This window comes from Tenrec ecaudatus, chromosome 1 (genome assembly GCF_050624435.1).
Source record: "Tenrec ecaudatus isolate mTenEca1 chromosome 1, mTenEca1.hap1, whole genome shotgun sequence".
Taxonomy (NCBI): Eukaryota; Metazoa; Chordata; class Mammalia; order Afrosoricida; family Tenrecidae; genus Tenrec; species Tenrec ecaudatus.
In genome coordinates, this window is record NC_134530.1 from 34,590,028 (window position 1) to 34,613,380 (window position 23,353).

Consider the following 23,353-nt stretch of genomic DNA (forward strand, 5'->3'; position numbering starts at 1 on the left):
GGTCTAACCCAATTTCTGCGTGTTTATGAGCCTTTATTCTATCAGAGGTACTTTTCTGTAAATGTACAGGGCAGCGTTGAATGAATTGATCCGCGCTGTATCACTGTAGACACACTATGGAGTTGCTAATGATTTCTCTTCCAGCTTTCTGGTTTCCAGACATACGCTTGAGAGCTCTCTCTTTCTATCCTCTGTTCTTTGTCCTCTTTTTTTTCTCTCTACCTCCTTCCCAATTTAACCATTTACGCTTTGTTTTGTTTTTTTCTTTGAAAGTAAGTTCAGTTTTTATTTGTTCCCTTAATGAAGCTTTTGTTTCCATTTCTCCTTGTTTCCTCCTTTTCCCTGGAGTCTCAGTATCGCTCCTGTTCACTGGCTGAGATTGGTCTTTTCTGTACCTTTTATTTATTTTTTGCTGTTCTCTCTCCCCTTTTCCTTTGTGTTTCCTTTTACCCCTCTCCCCTTTTATTTTATTTTGCCCATATCTTTTCTCTGCTTTCTCTTTCCTCCATCCTATCTTCTGCCCATCTCGTTTCTTTCATTTCTCCTCCTGAGTGCTGCCTCCACCTGGAAATACAGATGGGCCAGGAAGCCCGTCTCCTTCGCCGCCAGAGAGCTGGCTGCTCTGAGGTGATGTCAGCCTGTTTTGAGTCTCCGAATCTGCTTGCAAGCTTTTTTTTTTCATTTTAAAAAAGATATTTCCAAACCACATCTACTCTGTTTTATAGCCCAGTAACCTTACTTTGAAGATGAAAAGTATTGTATAAATGCCAGCTAATTATTCCTTATGATACTTTGGTGAGTCTTTAAGCTGTATTAGTTCCATTTTACAGATGAGGAAGCAGAAACAGGAAAAGTAAGTAACTCTGAAAGTTAACGAAGTTGGTGGCTGAGTCAGAGTTCAGCCTAACTTATCCTTGATCTTTTCCCCACGAACTTATTTCAGGTGAGGATAAGAGTACCCTGTGCCTGCTCCCCCTTCCCTTCATCTACTTTCAGCCTTCAGGAGTTGCATTTGTAGTCCTGAGATGCTAAATGAATGGCTAGGTAATTCCTGGGATAGAAGGATGCCAAACCACTTATGGGCTGGTAAAACCCCGTCCGTCCATTACAGTCTCAAAGCAGAGCCCTCACTTTCTGTTTCCAGCAGCTTCCAGTAAGTGGGCCCACGTCACATGCGCTGGCCCCATTGTAGGAAGCGCTGCCATATTTGATTGAATTTAGCCATTCTGGAATGACGTGTGCATGAAGTAGTCTCTTGCATTACTGTGGCCTTTATTATTGCTAATGCATTCTGACATTACAGGTGTAGCCTCGGCTCTCCCAGAAAGGGCAAGGCCACTCTCACCAAGCTTAAGAGCGGAATTTGTGAAACTATTGTACAGTGAAACCAGTATTTCACATTTAGTTAATAAGCAGAGTAAGGGAAATGCTTTTAGAGAAAAGATATCCAAGTGACAGAGGCCTGTTACTGATTTCTCATCCAGCATTGCTAAAACAAAACAACAACAACAAAACCCCAAAGCATCAGTTCATCTTGTTCTCCTCCAGAGAATCAGGATCAGTGGGCAGTAGACCTCAGCTCAGTATAAAGGAGAACAACTCCGGACAGTGGCTTGGTGTTCTCTTGAGAGAATGAGCTCCCTGTTTGTCATCAGTGGTCAAGCCCAGGCTCTCTGCTCATTCGTCAGGGCTGAAGACGGGTTGTCTTCTGGCCCCTTTCCTTGTCCTGGATTGTAACAGCAGAGTCAGTAGTATTTTTGCTCATTTGGTTGATGGTGAAGACCCAATGAATGCCCGTTAATTATTTGTTATTTAATCCTTGGCGTTCTGCCTCATAACCTACCTTGACTAAAACTGCCCTCTTCAGTTAGCTCAGGAAAGCCACCATCTCCGCTTCCTCGTGAGGAGCGTCATCCTGGATAGCCAAAATTTCTGATGACCGTTGAGATCCATAGGAGAACAAAACAAACCACGCGCCGAAACAGTTTTGGCTGGGAATTGTATAAAGTGGATTATCTGCTTCTTGCTTTATTAAGCAGAGGCTCTGGAATATAATTTAATCCTGGAATGTAATTTAATCCTGATGACTCAGTATCATCATTTCAGATGTGCACAGGCGTATTTTGTGTGGTACGGGTAACTCTGCTTTCCAAGGCTGTTGAAGTACAGATACAGTACTTGCCCCTAGTCGAAAGGACCACCTGTGCTCCACGACCCCAGAGGAGCAGGCTTTCTGACTTTTTTGTTTGCTGCTCAGAGATGTTACCCTCTTGACAGTCTTGGTGGCACTTCCCTCGCTGCACTGTGCTCTGTAGATGCCCCTTGTACCAGCTGGCTTCTCCTTCCTTGCTCACTTGGCAGTTGTCAGTCTCCAGTGGTTGAGCTCCGGATAGCTGAGCTGGATAGGAAATAAGGAGTCAGTAGCATGGGTAAGGAAGGCTCTGCTCTGTGTAGAAGATGTATCTCCCTTGTAGTCTGTAGTCATTGTTCTTTGGCTGCTCTCTCTTCCCACTGCTCTCTATTGGTTTTTAGCCTTTCAAACATGGGGTGAGATTGTGCTCCAGACAAAGTTCTGGCCTCTCCCATTCCTGACACCCACCCCCCTCATTACAGGGCTTCACATGAAAAGTGTAGAAATTACCAAATGTCTCAGCTGGGAGGGTCCTGAGAGTCATCTGTTAACCCGTTTGCTAGAAATGATGGCATCCGAGACACAGACGGGGAAGTGAGCGCTGTGGGCTCAGGACAAGTGTATGGTGGGCTTGGCCTCACAGCACAGCTCTTGAGACACAGTCTCTTCCTGCTCCGAGCCCTGTCGGGCTCTGTTCCTCATCAGCTTGTGTACATGAGCAACATGTGTACATGTACATGAAAGCGGGTAGGTGTGTGAGATAAAGTCAGGGAGGAAAGCTCTGCTGGCTCTGGGCAGGCTCAGAAGCAAAGCACATCACCCTGCAAAGGTTCTGCTGGTGGCTGTGCTTGCCCACGTTTGCGCTCCAAGCTCTGCAAGGCCGACGTCGATACCGCAGGAGCAGCCTGAATCCTTTCATTCCAGACTTACAAGAAATGCTACTTCCTTTTAGTTAGAAAATAACAATAATGAAATAAAAGTCCAAGCAAGCATTTGATTTGAGAAACCCAAAGTCTAGAAAATGTATCCGGGAGTCCTCGTCAATTTGGGGCATAATGAAATATAAAAAATACTCAATAAAAGCTCCTTTATTACTTTAACTGTTTAAACGTGGAGTTTTTAGCCATCGGGTTAATGTTTTGGTATCATTTTTTTATTTGATTGTGAGCACTTTTCCAGGTAGCTCTGCCACTCGAGCGCTAATCAGATTCCCACAGATGAATGGTGCTAGCTGCAGCCTTACATCACTGCGTTTGTGCTTCAACATGATTTTATTTGGTTTTCCTGTAAAAGTTAATAACTGTGTGACCATGTGTTCAAACAGGAGCAAGTGAGAGAGAGAGAGAGAGAGAGAGAGAGAGAGAGAGAGAGAGAGAGAGAGAGAGAGAGAGAGAATGAACAAGAACACAGTGAGCAGAAAACCATGAGAGATGAGAGATCTTAAGAAGCTTGTGTTCAGTGGAGGGGTTTTTGTCATTTCAAAGTAGTTCACTCTGCGAGTGTGGTGTGTGGCGAATCTAGACAGTTGCAAAGCAAGATGGAAATTCATAACCCTTCAGATAACAAACGTGAGCTCTGTTTCCCAGACAAAACTGCAAGGAGCTTGAAATAAGTTACCATCCATTCAGTAGGCAGTGAGGATGCTCCATAGGACTGATTTGCTTGATAGTGAGAACGGCTTAAGTTTTGTATTAATTGCAAGTACATTACATGCTCATGTGGCATCTTGGTCAGACACCAGAGGCATGGCCTAAAGACCCTGTGTTCAGTTCCCATTACAAGTGGGAAGTGGTAGCATAAGGTGGCTCGGGCTTGTAGTGTGTTCCTGCTTAAGCTCTTCATTTTTGAAGTGCATGCTGGTTTATTGGTAGCTCTGATTGCTAGTAAAAGGTGTGCTCATGATGTTCAGTGAGAGGTTACTGACCGGTGCAAAGCCAGGGGGATTACCATTTGATTTTCCCTCTGGAGTTCTTTGCTGAGCCGAACATTTCTAGATCGGTGCTTGTCAGAGGAGGCAACTGGTTACTGTTGATTCGGTTTCTCATCTGAATTTACATCTCGGTCCTTAAGCCATTGCCTGTGGGCACAAATCTGATAATGAGTGTGATCATCAGTCCCCCAGCCCTTATCTCAGGGCTTCAGAAAGAAGCCTTTAAAAATGATCACATTTGCACCAGAAGATGCATAGCATCTCGGTTCTCTGTGGTGTTGCCTTCGTGGGGAAAACGACGTGCTGTTGCAAGCTGCTGTGGAATTAGCTCCCCTCTGACGGCAACCCCATACCCCACAGAACACAAAGCCATCCAGACCTACACCATCTCCATCGTGGCCAGGGAGCTTACCCCCTGTGTTCCACAGGACTTTCATTGGCGGCTTTTTGGGAAGTCGGTTGAAGTGCATCGGCTAACATCAAACTTGGTCTTCCATATGGAAGGTGAGAATTCTTCCACTGAGCAAACACTTACCAAGTCTGTACTTGGCACCAACAATGTGCAACCCCCCTTTCTTAGAAATTAGAACTTGACCAACAGCTTCTTTCTACTCGTGGGAGGTAAGGCTGAAATTTTTCTGTTAGAGTTGATTCTGCTTAGCCTCCCGTCCTGGGGGGCAGCTGTTCCCATCACTCTCTGGATGAGACTGTCTTTCCTTCAGCTTATTCTATTATGAATCATTTATTTTGGAGCTCCTGCATTTCTCCACCTCTTCTATGGAGTCAAACCGTTGTCCTTTCATGCCCCCCTTCATTCACGGGAACAAAGCGCAGTCGCATGGAGTGAGGTCAGGTGGGCGGTGTAAGAGAGGCATGCTGTCTTTTTGCCAAAAATTCACTCACTGAGATGACTGTGTGAACAGGTGTATTGTCGTGGTGGCAAAACCAGTCCCCTGTCTGCCACAAACCAGGCCTTTTTCGATGAACAGTCTGACCTGGTGGAACAGACTCCAAATGCACTATCCCTCTCACATCAAAAAACAAAACGAATAAGCATCGTCTTAATCTTTGGTTTCACTTGAGCTTTTTTTTGGGGGGGGGTGAGGTGACGATGGCATCTTCCACTGGCTTGATTGATGTTTGGTTTTGGGGTTGTAAGATTAGCACCACATCTCATCACCAGTAATGACCTCTTGGGGAAAAAAGTCGGGTCGTTTAGGAGTTGTTCTTTCAAAGCATGGCATGTTTCCCGTCGACACTTTTTCCTGGCCAGTCAGAACCCGAGATACACATTTTGCAGGGACCCTTCTCATTCTCAAATCATCCTTTAGAATTTGCTGCACCGAGCTCCAGGGTAGTCCAGATAACTCTCCCTTCTCTTCAGTGGCCCGTTGTCAGTCTTTTGAGAACAAGTGCGCACATTTTGTTGACATTTTCATCTGTTTGGGAAGTTGATGGACTTCCAGAATGAGATTTATCATCAGTCAACATTTCACCTTTTTTGAAATGAGAAAACTATTTGTGTACACTTGGATTTTTCCCATGGCGCTGTCCTTATTGTGTTTAACTTCACAACTGTTTCTGCCACATATCCCCACCCCCACCCCCCCAAGCAGGAAACAAAATTTTACAGCCGCATGCTGTTCTCTTAAAGTGGCCCTCACAAAAAACAAGGTTCTAGTGAAACTGCTTGTATGAAAAATTCACTGTGGCCAGAGAAAACCTTCCCAGGCGATTGAGAACCTTCCCAGGCAGTGCCACGGAGTGCGCTAACTCAGAGCGTGTTGCTTGATGCTCCTTTCGTGGGAAAGATGCGAACTACGTAAGCTCCGCCCAGTGGAGTTTTTTTTCTTTTTTGGCTCCTGACCCCCATCCCCTGCGTCATTTCCCTTGGTGTTAGCTAGGCTGCCTTGCTGTAGAGCTTATGTGCCTTGAAATTCAGGAGTCCAAGGAGAAGGTTCTAAGTCACGGTGAAGGGGACCTGCCCTGTGCCTCCTGGTAGAGAGCCATTCAGGGACTGACCTCCAGTGATAACTTGGGACAGTGTGCATGACATCACCCTCTTTGTCCCTTCCCTCATCCCATAGCGCAGTAGTACCCAAGAGAGAGTTCCACCAGCTCCGTCTCATCTGCTCTGGACATCAAAAGCGAAGGAAATGGAAGCAGTGTTTCACCCATTGAGCATCTGAAGGTACTAGAGTGTAAGAGAAGTAACCTTTACAAAGTGTGAAATTCAACCAGCGATGGTGTCATTAGGCAGGTCCTGGGGACTGTATGCTATGTATTTTTAGTGTTGGAGTCACCAGGCACTGTCAACTGTGTGAGCTCACAGTTCTCCTAGGGAGCATCTTGGACACTGAGTCATTACATTCTTTTGGAGTGATTCAGCTCAACAGCTTGACACCTTCATTAATTTTACAGCACCAAGCCTGGGTGCTCTTTGCTTCCTCCCTAACAGTGCAGGGGACTTAGAGGAACACAGAAAATAGAAATTCAAGGAAGCCTGGACGAAGGAGCCGTCAGGGAGCTGTTGAAAGGCCTTGCGTTAGGACACTGAGCTCTCTGCCTTTTCTTGGTACCTCCCGGGACTGAGCGCCTCACTCTTGCCACTTTCTGAGACACACAAAGCTCTCCTTTCTGCTCTTGGCTTGCCAGCCGGGGTGCAGACTCCGAGCCAGCTCGCTTGCCTTCTCCGTGGAGGTCACTGATACGGTGATCCGTGGATAATGGCATTTTCCTCCTCTTTTCAGTGTGGAGGCTATTACGGTGTCTTCTCTAAACAGGACTTCAAACAGTTTGCTGCCAGTTGGAGTTCAAAGCCAAGGAAGAGGCAAATGTCATCCTTTTTTCCCTCCCCTCTTTAGGTAACTGCTTTGTTGGTTGCATCAAAAATTAGAGGAGTTGCTCTCTAAATTCAGGTGGGGAGGCACCAGGACAAGGCATTTAAATTTGCTTTTCTTTCTCTCTGAAGAAGAAAATTCTTTTCCTTCACAACCTTTCCTAAAAAGGAACTTTGATCTCCTTCACCCAGAAGCAGGGGTCTTCAGTTGCTCTACAGCAAGCGTGTCTACTCCGGCTCCGACTGTGGCAGAGTGCGCTGAGGGCGCTGGCAGCTCTGCTCCCCAGGGCACCCACCGCTCGCTGCAGCAGGGAGCTGCCCCCCAGAGCAGTAAGTTGGATGTGGAAGCCCCTCCAAAGTCAGCCGGATGTCCCCCAAATCACTGTCAGGCGTTGTGAATAGTGCACACTGGTTCCCGATGCTTTTTAGCTCACATACAGTTCTGGAAACGCTCCTTTAATAAAATAACAAAACAGTGACATCCTGGCAAGCCGTTCACGCAATCTTTTTAACTAGGGCCAAGAGGGGGAAAAATTTAATGGCAGAGATATTTCACTTTGAAAGGTAGTTTTTGCGCATATGAAGTTGCCACTTTTCATACAGGCTTTTACTACATATATCAGTGTGTTTTAAGTGAGATGAGGGTCAGTCGCGCCTGCTTTAGAATGTCCTAAATACAGATTTACACAATAGACCTTAAAATATGTGCCCCGTCTCTCAGGCAGGCTTTTTGGTGCACTTCCACCGGAGGCATTTTATTTCTTTAATGTGAACAAACAAAAAAGGACCGAGGACAGTAAAACAAAGGAAATTAGCGCCCAGAAGCTTGATTAGTGGAGGGCTGGAACCCAGACCAACAACGGGAAGGACACAATGACAAAACCCAGGAAATTCCAAGTGGAAAGAGAGCCTCCTTCCTTTAACCCCTGGCAGGCCAGCTTCCTCAGGGTGCCAGGCTGCCGGAGTTCAAACCTGTCTTCCTTTGTGAACTTCCTGCCTTTTGTTGACTCCTCTCTTCTTTCATGAAGTGAAACATACTTTTGTGTGTGTGTGTGTGTGTGTGTGTGTGTGTGTGTGTGTGTGTGTGTACCTCTTGATTTTGTAACCCCCGGGAAAGGGGTAAGAGTGTTTAAAAAAAAAAAAAACCCTGTCACTGTCGTCTGTTCCTTTTTAATGAGCAATTTTAAAAAATTGAAAATAAAAGAGGAAAATGAATAGGTGTTGAACCAGCCCGTGATATGTAAATGCCAACTAGTAATTACCTAAAACCTCAATTTTCATTCTGTTTCATCTTGCAAAACATTTCATTTTCCCTGAGTGAAAACACTTAATTTGGGCTGTGTGCGTTCGCGGAGCGGCCGCCGCTGGCCTGCGCCTCCGCCGGCTCCGGCTAGGGGGCACTTGGGCTCCGCGCTCGGCTGCCGGCCGCGTCCAGCTCAAGGTTATCCCCCTCTTGCCATTCCAGTGGCTTTGCTGCGAGGGCTGGGGAGCCCCTCCCCCTTGCCTGGTTTCGGGGAGCCTTCCTCCTCCTTGTCCTTGCAGAGGACTGTATTGGATATTGGCTGACGGAGCCTTCCTCTGCATATGAACTTTCCCCTCTCACCTGCCTGCCACCCCCTTGGCCTCCCTGACCGGCTCTCTCCCTGGGAGATTTTCAGCACGACTTTTCTTTCTTTCTTTCTTTCTGTCTTTTCCCGGTTTGCTTTTATTTCTTACTTTTTATCCTTTTCTTTCACCTGCTCTCCTGTCACCCTGAACATGGTGATTCATTCTGCTGTGTCTTTTCTTTAGCTCGTAAATGCCCTTTCCCCCAGCCTGAGGCGCTGTCACCGTGGGGAGGCGTCTGCACAGCCCCTCGAGATGCGATGCGGGATGCTGCTGACTGGTGGTGGTCCTTCCCCAGCCCCTTCCCTGCCTAGAGATAGAGATAGAGAGAGAGAGAGAGAGAGAGAGAGAGAGAGAGAGAGAGAGAGAGAGAGAGAGAGAGAGAGAGAGAGAGAGAAAGTGACGGAGGAGTCCTGCGGCGGAAAGCCAGCATTCATGCTGTCCTAGGGCCCGGGTCCGCGAGCGCTCAGCCCGGGGTCTTTAGTGAGATATATAGCTTCATAATTAGCCCGCTGCATTTTTGCACGAGTGCTGGCATCAGCGTTCTGCGGTGCGTCTCTCTGATTCACAGCTGCTCTGCAACTGTCTCCTTGTGCCGCCGACGACCGTATTTGTCAAGGAGCTCCTGACAGAGCACCGATTTCTACTAAAACTCAGCATTTCGCTTTGAAGAGGGTTCTCTGGCTCTGGGTGATGCGGGGCTTTTACAGTCGGGCCTTGTTAGAACTCGCACCGGCTCTGGCCGACTGCGTGCTAACAGGATCCGGGTCTCTACATCGAGGTGCAGCAGAGGCACCTGGCACGGCAGCTTCATCTCGGCAGCGCGGTAGAGGCTCCTCGGCCCTCTAGTTGCGATCGCTCTGGCTGAAAAAGGCTTTGGCTCTGGTTGTTCATGGCATGAATTTTTGAATATTTCAAATAGTTTACCATGGCTAACGAATACTCCCCTTCTAGGAGCTGGATGGCTGTGTGGTCCCCAGAAGTGCTGGAATTGGTGGCATTCCAAATAAGCATCACCGGAGATGGTGCATCAGGTTTACATGTCAGGTGGGAGTGTGAGGCTCCCTCCAGCCCTGAGGCTGTTCTCAGGCAGGCACTGCCCTCGTCCAGGGAGCCCCTTGTGCAGAAGAGAAAGTGTGCCGTCAGCCGGCTCCGATGGGCAGGTCGTTTGTCGGAGAGCCTCCAACACAGAGGAAGCCTCTTGTCTGCGATGACCGCCAGGAACCTGGAGTCTTTTCACCAGGGATTACTTACCCTGCACAATGCATTTAACAGCACATAGTTCATAGTAGAGAAGCCCCGAGTAGACTGTGTTCCATTGATTTATACAGTTACAAATCCTGCTCTCTCAAACACAAATCTCTCTCAATTGGCCAATCATCTTGGATCCAAAGGCCCGGTCTTTCCCTTCCCCCTTCAGCTTGCAGCTCTCTGATTCCCTGACCTGGTGGCACTCCCTGCAGTCTAACCTTCATGGACTCCTGTGCACACCACCTGTTTTAAATAACAGTGAAAACGATCATCAGACTTCCTTGGGGGGGGCGGCGGCATTGGGTAATTGAGGTGAGAAACTTTGCTCCTGTTTCCCTCCAGGTTCAGCTTCTTGTTCCAAACACCCTCTTTAGGTCCTCTTACCAGTGCAAGGGCAGGGGAAAGAGGAGCCAAGTCCACATCGACCATCCGCTTCACAGCAAGGGGCTTAAGGGAGGCACCATGCGCTCGGTGCCAGGATTCTCTCCCGCTTGCAGCGCTCCTACAACATGTGCAATAAAGTTCTTGCCTCCGTTTTACATCTTTGACATTGAGGCGGAAGATTTGGCCTGAATTTATGTAATTTAGTTGGGCACAAATATAACCCATGAATAGTCACATTCATTTTCTAATTAGAAAATCAAATGATAATACAGTACAGGCTCCGGCACCCCATCATTTAATCCCAACAAAGCGGGTTGTGTGTGTCGGGCCTCGGCAGAGGAAAGAGGCGGTTGAATTGCTTCTTGAAGTGAATGAAAGCTGTCCAGTGATGGAGCAAAAGACCCAGCCTGAGCACCCCCTTAGTTCTGTGTCGCTGTTAAAATCAGTGCGTTACAGGGAAAGGGTTTGGGGGGGTGGGTCTTTGACTTCCATACGGTCATAAGTGTTATAAAGTTCTAGATTGGACAGGCCTTTGTGTGTCTGCCCGCCCCCAATACACACACAGTGTCCTACGGGGTCCTTGGGGGAGGGAGGAGAGTGGGAGGAGGAGAAAGGGTTCCCGTGTCACACTTTTTGGAGCTACTTACCTGGGGCAGCTTTCTTATTCAGCACATTATGTTGAGGCTATTAGTTTGGGTGCTTTATATTTTTGCATCTGGTGTAGGGATATCGAAGCCGTTAAGTATGTGATTTGCCTGTCGCCTGCATTTTCAGACGCAGATCAAGAGGAACATAAACAAGCCCCAAATATACTTTATGTAGGTGTTTGGCAGTATCATTTTATAGGACTGGAAATTAGTGAATGGAAACTTTAAAAGAAATTGTTCATATTTTTGCAAGTTTGAAGTGTGCCGGGACTCTGTCAGATTCCCGTTAAAATAAACACGTCAATTTCATCTCCCTTCCAAATTCATTTATCTTGCTTTTTTAAAAGGTGTTTTCTGCTTTACCTGATGTTTAAATTGGATTCACTCGTTTATGCTGTTCTTTGCTATATCCCCCACGTTTTTCTTAAATGAATTACTAATGACAGAGTGCTCCATCATTCCCTCTCTGCAGCCACTTTAAGGAAAGCATGGTGATCTAAACCTTTTAACCTATTAAAGATGATTTTTCCCAATTGAATCAGACCCACCACAGGTGTAATAACTAATCATTTAAACTACACCTGCTATTATGTATTTTTAAGCCATTATGCGTGTTGGATAGATGATAATTCATGTTTATTGCATTGTCCGATGGATCCGTTTTGCCTACACTAGGCTGATTAATGTATTTAAAGAAATAAGAGATGCAATTTTTAAAAAAAAATTGATGGAATGCGCCAAGCACTGCATTGAGTGCACCATTAAACCCATCAGAACTTTGCTCTCTGACCAGAAATGCATATGCCAAGGACTATATTAAAAAAGCAAGGTGAAACCTGCATGTTTTAGTGGAGGGCTTTTGGTTTTCCTCCTCTGGCACGGAGCGTTTTGGAAGGATGAAGGAAAGGTGTATGTTTCTCTGGGTCAGCGGTAGGAGCTGGGGCATTAGCATCTCCCATGCTCACGACCTGCTTGTTCACGTTTCCTTTGGCACCTGGTACACATATCGGAGTGTGCACAGACGGCTGCACGGCACGGATACTGTAATTTTCTTGTATGTCGAAGGTGTGTTGTTTTCCTCCAGGTGAAGAACAATTACCTGCCCCCTCTGAGCCACGCAGATTGGCGCTGACCTGTGATTGGGCCTGTGGTTCTGTAACTGTTTGCTCTTCTTCCAAAGCCAGGGCCAATCTTCCTTTTGTCCTCCCCCTCCTCCTCCTCCATCTCCACCACTCCTTTCCCCACTTCCCCACTGTGTTCTTTTTTATAATTCTCTGCCTTCTGTTACTTCTCTGCTTCTCTTTGTGTCTCAGTCCCTCTCCCCCTTCTACCTATTCCCCTATTTCGCACCTCTCCTTCCCCTCTCCCATCTTTTTCAAAATTAAAACACATCCACATGGAGGGTGTTTGTTAGAATCTCCTTGGTCTCTGTGGAACTGGAGGAGATCTGGTCCAGGAGCTAAGGGGTAGGGGGTGGGGTGAGGTGGCCCGTCAACATTTTGCCGTTCTGGAATTTCAAGCATCGGTTTGTCTCGGGTCTGGCCCTGGTTGGGACAGCTGCAGCTCATGGTGGTGGTGAATGCTGTGATGGGTTTTCAGCGTGGGACAGATGATAGCTAGGAGGGAGCCGGGCTCTGCTCCCAGGGCACACGGAGTTCATCCTTCCGAAGGGGGGGCTTTGTGGAGAAACCTATCAGGAGTCATCGCGGCTTTGATCCCCACTCTGGTTTATCCGCTACTAGAGGAGCCTGCCTGGTCTAAGAGTTAGATGCATGTAAATATGGGCAAGAGATGATTTGTAGCTGGTATTTTCTTTTATAGTCACAACCCTTTCAGTTTGAATCTGTGCCCAACCACCGCCCTTAGTTTGAAGGCTCGTAGAAAACTTCCTTATAGTTGGTTCATTAAAGATTCTTTTTTCCAGCAACTTTGGAGTGAACTGCAGGGCCTGTTGACTTTATGTGTAACAGGCAACGGTATTATTCTTTTAGTTTTGATGAGGTGAACAATGCCAGTCCTCTACCATGGCCCCCTTTAGCTGGGGCCACTTGGCATTCCCTGCCCAGCACGTGAACGCCTGGGATGGAAAGCAGACAAGTAGCCCTGTAAGCACATGCTTTGTGTGGTGGAAGAACCTTCCATCCCTGCTGCTCTGGTCTGTGAGATAGGAAGAGTTCATTAAATAATATGTACTTATGGAAAAAATAATATGTTTTTAAATAAAACTATTAACACCCCCCTCCCCGACAAACAAAATGTGCACACTTTTTTTTTGAGTGGGAAACTAATTTGCGATGTAAACTGTCAATCACACCACAATAAATTGCTTTTTCTAAAAAGTTCTTTACCAAGCATAGGTAGGTAATTAATTGGTCAGTCTGTGAGCTTTTAGTGCTGAAATCCCAAGCTTTGTTCTCTGTCCGCTCATGAGAAGCCAACTCCATTGCTGGGCTTGACCCTGCGCATCACCCTTCTACCTGGGCTGCCGTCAGCGCTTGACCGGCTCTGCTGAGGGCCCTGCTTCCTCCCTTCAGTTAACGTGCAGCCTGAGAGTGGAAGACAGCACCGTTATGTCTTCAGTATGGAACCCCGAAAGCATGGAAGATGTCGGGTGCTGAGGAGTTAGGACAGGCTGCCAAAGAGCTGGTCTGTCTGGTCTCTGTGTGTATGGGTTAGCTTGGGGGGTGGGGTGGGCAGGGGCAGGGGAGCCCTCCAGTGAGAGGACCCAGCATGGGCACACATGCAGGGGCTTGGGTGGGCATGGCCGGGAGAGGCCACCTTGTGAGGATCAGGGAAGAATCGGCTCGAACAAGGGAGGAGGGAAGGACACCATTTTTGCAGTCTAGAAAGGGAGGCTGCGAGTCGATAGACTCACCTACAAGAAGCCAGTGAAGGCAGAGAAACGGCACGGTCTTTCATGTAGGAGGATTTTACACATAAGGAACACACTGGTCATATATTTGACCACAATGGGATGCTTGAGATAAACTCAGAGGATTTTTAATCTTGAAATTGAGACTGTTGGAGGCTTACTTTTCTCTCTCTCTTATCTCCCTTACCAGATTGCCACAGCAGTGAAGTTTCTACAGAATTCCCGGGTCCGCCAGAGCCCTCTTGCGACCAGGAGAGCATTCCTTAAGAAGAAAGGTACAGGTGCACCCTGCCGCCCCTCTGAACCCCCCCCCCCCCACACACACACACACACAGCTGCCTGCAGAAAGGACTGGGGCCAGGGCACATGGCAGTCAGAGTATGGAAACAGGTGCTGAGAGAGGGTGTGGCAGGCACCCCACCACACCCAAGAGGGGAATACAATAGAGCAGAGAGAGCATCAGGTTTGGTTAATTGGGCACCAGATTTAACAGAGCCAAGGCCTTAGCTCAGATTATTACGGCAAGGGCAGCATCTGATAGAGCGTGGGGCCCTCTGGGCCAGGCTGTGGAGGACTTCTGCTTTCTGGTCCCTTCTGTTTATGCTCTGCCTGCAGAACGACTGGTTTGGGTTAGGAGGTCAGCTGCTTCAGTAACGAATGAAGAGGAAAGAAATGAAGGACGAGGGAAACTGGGTGACTGAACAAGGTCAGGTTAAGGTCAAGCATGGGGTCAGTCCGATTTACAGATTGAGTGGTAAATGACTGGTTTTATGGCATTTATGTAAGTAAGGATAAAATGGGTCCTGACAAATTCAATATTGCTAAAAGAGACAAAATCTGTTCTGGCACGGTTGGAATTTAGGTTTTTATTTTTTTTAAATCAAGGACAGAGGAAATGAAATAAAATAATCCTGGGTTGTCATTCTTTAAACTTCTACTTTTCTAGAAATCTAGGAATTGGTTTAAAGGCTCTTTTCTATCATGGGGGGAAAAATGAGTGTCTTCCCCACCTCTTTATAACAGACACTACCCCCCCCCCCGCCCCAATGAGCTAGAGTTTGAGCCTCGCTGTTGGAGCTCTTTCTTGGTGGTTTGAGGCTGGATTAGAAGGTGAAGTGGCTCAGTGGTACATGCTGGCCCTTGCAACTGATGCTCTGGGCAGAGGCATCTCTGATTGTGTCCCAGGGCTGCGTCCTACCAGAGTCAAACACATGGTTTATCCCAGGCACCTGCTGAGAGGCATGGCTGTGGCCTTTAGGCCGCGCCCTGTGGCAGAGTTGGTGAGGGGTTGCGTGCCCGCTGGCTGCACTGTTTCCTGCCCCCCCCCCCCCCCGTCATTAGGAGATTATTAAAATTTGGAGCGTATTGGCCGTCCTCCCCACTCCGCAAGCATCATGCCATAAAAGAGTTTTTCCTTGAAATATGTGTACCTATGGGGAGTAATTAATCATAAAAGCTTAGGGATTTCAGCTCTCTCATCGAAGCTGAGCCTAAAAGCTGTGCTGATTACCCGGGGTAACCTGAGACAAAATCTATGATTGCCGAGAGCTCCTTAGCCCCAGTATATTGTGCAGTAACATAACTGCCCGATCTCTCTTCCACGGACGACGGCCAGTTAGTCCTCATTTCCCTCACACGCAGCTGGGTTAGAATTTCATTTGCAGAAGGTATTTAGAGCAATTTAGAGACAAATGTCTGTGGTGTTTGCTCGGCACTCCCCCACCGCAGGCTTTGCTGAGCAGTTTTAGTATCGGGAGCTCCATCTAATCTGTTTAATTTTAATAAATCCCTGACTGGGAGAGGGGGGAAGAGAGAGACACACACATGGACAGACACTCTGGACCAAACAACACTTCTTTGAGTTACTTGACTAATAGTTTCTTAGAGAAGAAACTGCTCTGTGGGGTGATTATTTGTTGCTCCTTAAAACAAACAAACAAATACATAGACCCACGGATGAATTAATTTAAATGAATTCAGAGAAGGGTGAGCGCCAGCCTTATGTTGGGCTGGATCAGCCAAGGGGGAGTTAGCAGAGAGCAAAATAGACAAACTCCTTGTCCTCGAGGCGCTTACGTTCCGATGGGGGACCAGCCGACCACGAGATGAACTCCGAAGTGTGCTGCTCAGTGGGCACAAAGGAAAGCAGGGCCCATGCGGCTTAGGCAGGCCAGGAAAGGCTGGGAAGGGCCGTGAGAGCAGGTGACTTCTGGGCATCGAAAGAGCTGAAGGAGACGAGTCTTGCTTGGCAGAGTGGGCACAGTTCCCTTTGGTGATTGGCGGTTCAGTGCAGAGCCCCTCTCACAAGTCCCTTTGACACCCCCCCCCCCCAATTGGGTTGGTGTTGTGGAGCCTGAGGCCACAGGAGCCTTCAGAAGTTCCAAAGAGAAGGATGGCGTTCACCTCGAATTTAAACCCGAAACCCCCAAAGTTAAATCACCCATCTCCATTATCCTCTAGAATGTCGCTCCAGTCAGTAATTGTCCATTTCCGAGTTGAGTCCCAGTAGGGTAAGTTCTGGCAGGACCTTTTCTGGGCAGAGAATTCCAAGGTTTGAGCGGCGTCTGGGGAGGAGGAGTTCCTCTGTGGATTTAAACTTCACTTTTTAAATTTCTGGCGGTTCCCTGGGTCCGACTCTTATGATCGGCAGAGCTTGACACCATGGCTGGTGGGGAGGAGAGGCGTGGGAGAGGAGCCCCACTCCCCCTCCCCCCTAGGTATAGGAGTCTACTGTAGTCCTCAGTGGCTGCTGAAGGTCAGAGAGCTGATCCACTGGCTGCTGCTGTGGGGACCTCTCGGGCGGGAAGGGACGAAGTGTGTGTCATCTGCCCGTCTCGCGCCTCTCCGCAGGACTCACTGCAGGGGTGGCTTTGGAAGAGCGCTCAGCTACTGTAGTCTTGGCTTTTGCTAGCAAATGTCACTTCAGGGAATTGCAGTGGAGCACCGACTTGAATTATAATCTTGACTCGCTTCTTCTTTTTTTTTTTTTTTAATAAACATCTCTTTCCTGAAAAGGCAAATCCAATTTTGTTTTTCTTTTAATATTATTTAATATTTAATATAGAAATTGAGGTCCCTGTAGTGCTTGTCAGTTCTGTGGAAAATGAGGGCTACTTTAGGCGCATCAGCGGAGTTTGTTTCGTGGAGAAACCGCAGCCCCGAGCAGAGGCTGCATCCTGCCTCAGTGACTGACAGGTTGAGTGTTGTCCTGTCTGATTTCGGGAGGGGGCGGGGCTTGGGATGGGGATGGAAGAGCCCTGGTTTGCAAAGGACTTTCATGGTTATTACTATTTTTGAGATCTCTTTTGGATGCTTTACAGTCTGTGGAGTCATTAATGAGAAACATGAAGTTATTAGACTCGTTTATCATGTTCTTTGAAGTTGGTACTGCCATTTTGTGTAATTTACAACATTTCTTCCTTTTATCGAGAAGTTTTTTGGGTGAAAGAAAAGCAGCCGGTCACCTTCCGAGTCCACGAGGAAACGTGTGTGTGCACGCGCACGCGCCTTCTCACCACTGGCTTCTGCGGATGACACATCAGCCGCAGAGTCAGCCACACGCGAGGCTCATTGGGCTGTGTGGGGTTTAAGCCCGCGCAGCACTGGTCTATATATAGAGGCGGCTCTTGCCAGGCAGCCATCAGATCTGAGGCTGGAAGCAGGCTGCCATCCAGGAGGTCAGATTCACCGGAAAAAAAAGGGAAAAACAACAACGGCAATAGAGGCAGGCCAAAAAGTTAGAGGTTTGGAAATTGTTGTCAATAGTCTATGTTGATCTGACACCCCACCCAACCACAAAATGTAGGAGGCTTGCAGACGTGCTTGGCAGGCCGATTGGGAGTAAGGTGGGTCAGGGGTGCCTCACTGGGAGAATGCCCGTGAGGGGAGGGAAGAGTGGTCTCAAGGAAGGTCCTAGACAATAAGATGAGCTTCTAGAGAAAAGAGTGGTGGGTGGTCTTGGCTGATCCTTTTACTGATGCCCCCCCCCCCAGTGGGAGCGAAAGGCTTTATTCTTCCCTCCTCTAACAAATACCAGTAACCGGCACAAGAAAGCCAAACAAGTGAACCCACACCACCTTCCTCTCACCCTGCGAGGTGAAATGAGATCTTCTCTGCGTGTGGTTCCTGGAAGCTGAGCCCCCACTCGCACGGCAGCCTCCTTGCTGGAAATGAACTTGAGGAAGAAACCTGCCCGCCTCAACCTTGGTGGTGGGGTAGAGGTGAAGGGCTTCTCTCACTGGAGTGTTTCAAGGAGGAGTAAATTCTAACACAGATTTCAATTTAACTCTCCTTTATTACTTTTCTTTTTTATCATTTAAGTCCATTTCATGAGGTAGTTTGCATGTCCTTGAATGGAATCTCGTTACCATGAAAGCTTTTTTAGCATTGATTTCATAACAGTCTTAATTTAATAGCTCCGTCATTACTGAGAAGGGCTGGGAGTGAGGCCCCAGCTTTCCAGGTCACTGACCTTTTAATTACAAGCCTTGTTCTGATGGCCAGGTTATCGACTGGACAGCTCCCAGCTTGTGCCCCCAGGACGCAAACGAAAATCACTGTGCTTCCTCCCCCATCTCCTGGAAAAAAAAATGTAACCTCTGGTGTTTCTAAAATTAATTTTCTCCTTCAGCTTTACTTTATAATTAATTCTTTAATGTGTCTTAGTGAAGCCCGAAGTCTTGACACAACCTGAGTTGCTTCCACCACCCCCTTGCCCCCCATCAGTGGGGTCCAGCAGGTAGCTTCCAGTGGGGGCGGTGCAGGGGCGGGGATGGTGCCAGCTTCTCTCCCTTGCTTGACTTATGGCCCATTTCTTCGTCCTAGGAACTCTTACTGCAGAGCTGGAAGGAAGACTGCTGGCTCTGTGAGGGGCTGAGTACCCCTTCTGATTCTTTGTTAATGAGATTGTGGCATTGAGAGTTAGATTCATTTTTGTATTTATTGCGGTAATTGGACCCTGTAATTGGGCATTTCTTTAAGATGCCCCGGCTCTGAGAAGAGCCAGGTTGAGTGAGTTTCCTGCCGCATTTCTTATGCCTCTGATGACTGGAGGAGACCGCTGTCCCACCCAAGGAGTTCTACTTCGCCCCAAGCTGGGTGCGCTAGGTCTCCTGCACCCACCGTGCAGGGGATGAGAAAAGAAAGTTGGTACAGCTGACCGGCTCTGCTCAGGACTGTCCCAGTTTTAACACTTAGGAAACCCTGCAGTCCTGGATACACAGGGCCCTTGGCCCCCCTCCCAGCGGAACCCTTCCGGAATGATAACTGAGGCAGCCTGAGAAAGCAAGCAAAGTGGGAAGATCCCACCAGCCATGCATCCCACAGAGTGCAGCCTGCGGGAGTGTGCCATTCTTTCTGCGCTCTTGCCCGGGATGGGCCTAGCTCAGAGCCTCTGGGGCAGGAGGCTAGGCCCGGCCAAAGGGGCTGGGCTTTGTGTGGCAGCCACGCGAGGGGTTTGTTCTGGGGATGATTGAGCATCTCCATCCATCTGTTGTGAGCGGCCCATCTTCCTTCCCTGCCAGTCTTGCATCTGCATATCCGTCACCTGCTGTTCTGGACCAGCCTATTCATCACACTGACTGGTTCCCCCCAGCCCCCAATCAATTTTCCTGCTCTCCTTGTTATCCAAACTTCTCTTGAATGCCACAGACTTCCCTCAGCCTCCGGGATGAGACCTACAACAGCTAGGCCAGCTGAGCACCCGGGAGATGGAGCTGCCCGGCTGCCACCTCCAGGGGCGGGGCTGGTGACAGTTGTTTCCCTGAGCAGGCCGAGGGTCTGGTGAGGAGCCAAGCATTTTCACTAGAAGATGGAGGGGACCCAGCCCAGGGGAGCTGGGGGACAAAAGAACAAAGCTCTCTTGGATTAGCCTAGCTACTTTGATGGTTTCCCTGAAAAGGAGGCTGGAAAACTTGTGTGCCTGCAACTTTGCTGTAAAGAAAGGCCGGTGAAGACACTGAGAAGAGAAACCATTCTTTTGAGTCATTAAAACAGATCTGTTTTATTTACTATTGGAAAGGGAACGTGGTTCAGAAAAACCCAACATCCCAACATCAAAGAAGGCTATACAGTGTACGGAATGCCCGCCCTAGAGCCGATTGTCAGAGGACAAGATGAGCAGTTCTTAGGTGGCCTCCTGGAAAGAACCTGTCCTTAGACAAGTGTGCTGGGATGTCTTTCTTCCCTCACAAACACTAGACCTCAAGGAAAACCTCAGCTGCCGTCAAGGCGATTTTGACGCACAGCGACCCTATACGACCAAGTCGAACTGCTTTTGTGGATTTCTGAGACCGCAAATCTTTTTTTAAAAAAATCATTTTATTGGGGACTTGTACAGCTTTTATCATAATCCATACATCCATCCATTGTGTCAAGCACATTGCTACATATGTTGCCATCATCATTTTCAAAACATTTTCTTTCTACGTGAGCCCTTCCTCCCCCAATCTCCCTTTCTCCCTCACGAACCCTTGATAATTTATAAAAAATTTTTTTCATGTCCTACACAAACAGATGTCTCCCTTCACCCACTTTTCTGTTGCCTGCCCCCTCTTGAGACTACAAATCTTAGCAGGAGTAGAAAGCCTCATCTTCTCCCACCGAGCAGCTGGTTGTTTTGAACTGTTCACCTTTGCGGTTAGCAGCCCCACTCGCAACTCACTGTGTCACAAGCACAGAGGCTGGTTAAACACAAGTGGTGGCCCATTTAGCATTGTGGATATGCCCACTTGTTAAAGTCTTTCTGGTTGATCTCTATTTTTTGCTGTTACAAATCAAGCTGCAGAGAAAATCTTTACATGGACATTGTTAAATGTGTGTTAGTTTATCACCACATAAAAGTAAGAGTAAGCTGACACAATTGCTGAAGACAAACGGGTGCATAAGCAAATGTGGCGAAGAAAGCTGATGGTGCCCGGCTATCAAAAGATACAGCGTCTGGGGTCTTAAAGGCTTGAAGGTAAACAAGCGGCCATGTAGCTGAGAAGCAACAAAGCCCACATGGAAGAAGCACACCCGCCTGTGTGACCACGAGGTGTTGAAAGGATCAGACATCAAAGAACAAAAAAAATCATGTCATTGTGAATGAGGGGGAGTACAGATTGGGGACCTAAAGCCCATCTGTAGGCAATTGGACATCTCCTTACAGAAGAGTCACGGGGAGGAGATGAGCCAGTCAGGGTGCAGTATAGTAATGATGAAACATACAACTTTCCTCTACTTCTTAAATGCTTCCTCCCCCCACTATCATGATCCCTATTTTACTGTACAAATCTGGCTATACCAGAGGATGTACACTGGTACAGATAGGAACTGGAAACACAGGGAATCCAGGGCCGATGATCCCTGCAAGACCAGTGGTGAGAGTGGCGATACCGGGAGGGTGGAGTGAAGGTGGGGTAGAAAGGGGGAACCAATTACAAGGATCTACATATAACCTCCTCCCCGGGGGACAGACAACAGAAAAGTAGGTGAAGGGAGATGTTGGACAGTATAAGATATGACAAAATAATTATAAATTATGAAGGGTTCACGAGGGAGGGGGGAGCAGGGAGGGAGGGGAAAAGTGAGCTGATACCAACCAAGGGCTCAAATAGAGAGGAAATGTTTTGAGAATGATGATGGCAACGGATGTACAAATGTGCTTGACACACAATGGATGGATAGATGGATTGTGATAAGAGTTGTATCAGCCCCCCAAAAAATGATTTTTTTAAAGTAAGAGTAAGCAAGGGGATATTTTTCATGCTTAAATATTACATTAGGTTATGTTCCCCCCAGAAGGCAATAAAAGGCAATAAAACTTTTTTTAACTATAAACATGACTATCTATTGTTATTTTGTGTGTCAACTCTATTCTGAGTCATCATAAACCTGTAGAACAGAGCAGAGGCTGGCCCATAGGGTTTTCTAAGTTTAATCTTTATCAAGTCTCTGTCTTGGAGCCACTGAGCAGGTTTGAACTGTCAACTTTTTGACTTACAGCTGAGTGCCTTAATCTTTTGCAATAGTCAAAATCTGCAAGTCCAGGTCCTCTGCCTTATTTCTACTTCCCCAGGTTCTTGTGAGTGTACCTCATGGGCACAACCCTGTCCCCATCCAGAGCGCCAATGGTGGGGGTATCTGGACAATGTAGTTTTTAGCATTCCAGCCTCTGTGGCACAAGGAAGCACAGAGGTGAGGCTGGGTGCTGAGTGTTAGCAGGAAAAGATTCCATCACTGTTGTATATGTGCCCTGAAAACAGGGAACAAGCACATTCATATCAACTCTCTCGTGTTGAAGACTTAACTTGGGGTTTTCTAAGTAAGGGTCGCAAATCATTTTGCCCCAAAGCATGCTAATTAAAGGAGGGTTCCTGCTTTCTTGTTCCCTAAAGCAGGCAGCAGTGGCTTATTTATAAACCTCAAGTATTTCACTCAACATAGAGCAAACTGTGTGTATATGAGGGGAGGGCACTTTTCTAGTCAACTGTTTTTGTTGTTCTGTGAGAAGAGTCAGTCCTTGAAGTGCTTAGCAAAGGCCTTTTTGTAGTAAGTGTCTCGTTTGTCCAAGACACCTCTTGAATGGTGATGTATTCTGACTCACCACCAGCTTTCTGAGACAATCTTAAGACGACATGTTACTGTATTCTGGCCTCACTTAGGGATTTAGGGGAGGAGGAGAGGATTCTTTTAATGACATCTGTCTGCTTGCTAAGGGCAGAAAAGGGAATTTTCACTAAAGAAATTACATGAAATGTAATTTGTAAAAGGTTGGAAGCAGGGGCTTTTGAAATATAACAATAGCTATAACATAAGGCAATATCTGCTAAGATATTTTGATTGAACGTGACTCAGAAGAATCTTTGAGCTGATCTTAGATTGTATCGTTCATCAGCCCACTCTTTAAATCAGCATCTTCAGCCTGTGCCGGCCTTATTAAAAGTACCTCCTGCTTTATGTATATGTGCGTTGCAAGATCATAAGTTTATCTTCCGCCGCAGTCCTGCCCGGTTGGTCAGTTCCGCCAGCAGCACTGTCGTCTTTTCATTTCTGAGGGAAGTAAAGATAACTCACTAAAGGTCCCCAGGAAATGGCGTGATAGGGCGCAAGGCTTATCTTTAAATTGTGCTGAGACTCGAACAATTCTACTAATTATCCCTTCCAGTAACTTTCAACAGATCTGTATTTGGTTTTGCAGAACGTTCAGAGAGGAGCGGTCTTCTCGGCGTGCGCCCCTTTCCTCAGGCGGAGGACTCGAGCATGCTCCGTTCTCTTGCTGTTAGCTGTTGTTCTTTACCTTTGAAGCCCCGCCGAGCCATTTTCCTGTAATCAAATTGCTGAGTAGATTTGTCTTTAGTACTGCGGGAGTCTTTAAGTTTTGTGTAGATTTTCAGTTTGTTAAATGACCGGAGAGGCTTAAAGTTAGAGTTTATCTTACCATGGTCTTTCAGGAAAAACTACCATGACCCTCTGTGATAAATTAAATATCAAAACCACGCAAATGTCATCTTTTCAATGAAATCCGCAGTGCACGGGAATGGGACTTCCTTGCGCTCTGATTTGGGCTCCAGGCTGGATCTGTGCTCTTCACTGACAAGAGAGCTCTTTCACCACCGACAGCGACGGACCGGAGAAGCTAACGGAGAACAAAGCCGTCCTTGTCCCTGCTTTGCGAGTTACAAACAGAATCGGCAATTAAATTGGTCTAATTGCA

At 47.4% G+C, this 23,353-nt stretch overlaps 1 protein-coding gene across 1 annotated transcript in view; it reads left to right on the forward strand.

Moving 5' to 3' along the window:
• Window positions 1-23,353, forward strand: part of PEX14 (peroxisomal biogenesis factor 14) — a 145,566-nt gene that overhangs the window by 29,889 nt on the left and 92,324 nt on the right. The window contains exon 3 of the mRNA XM_075559731.1: window positions 13,850-13,934. Within this exon, the coding sequence (XP_075415846.1) occupies window positions 13,850-13,934 (85 nt within the window). The remainder of the gene's footprint in view (window positions 1-13,849; window positions 13,935-23,353) is intronic.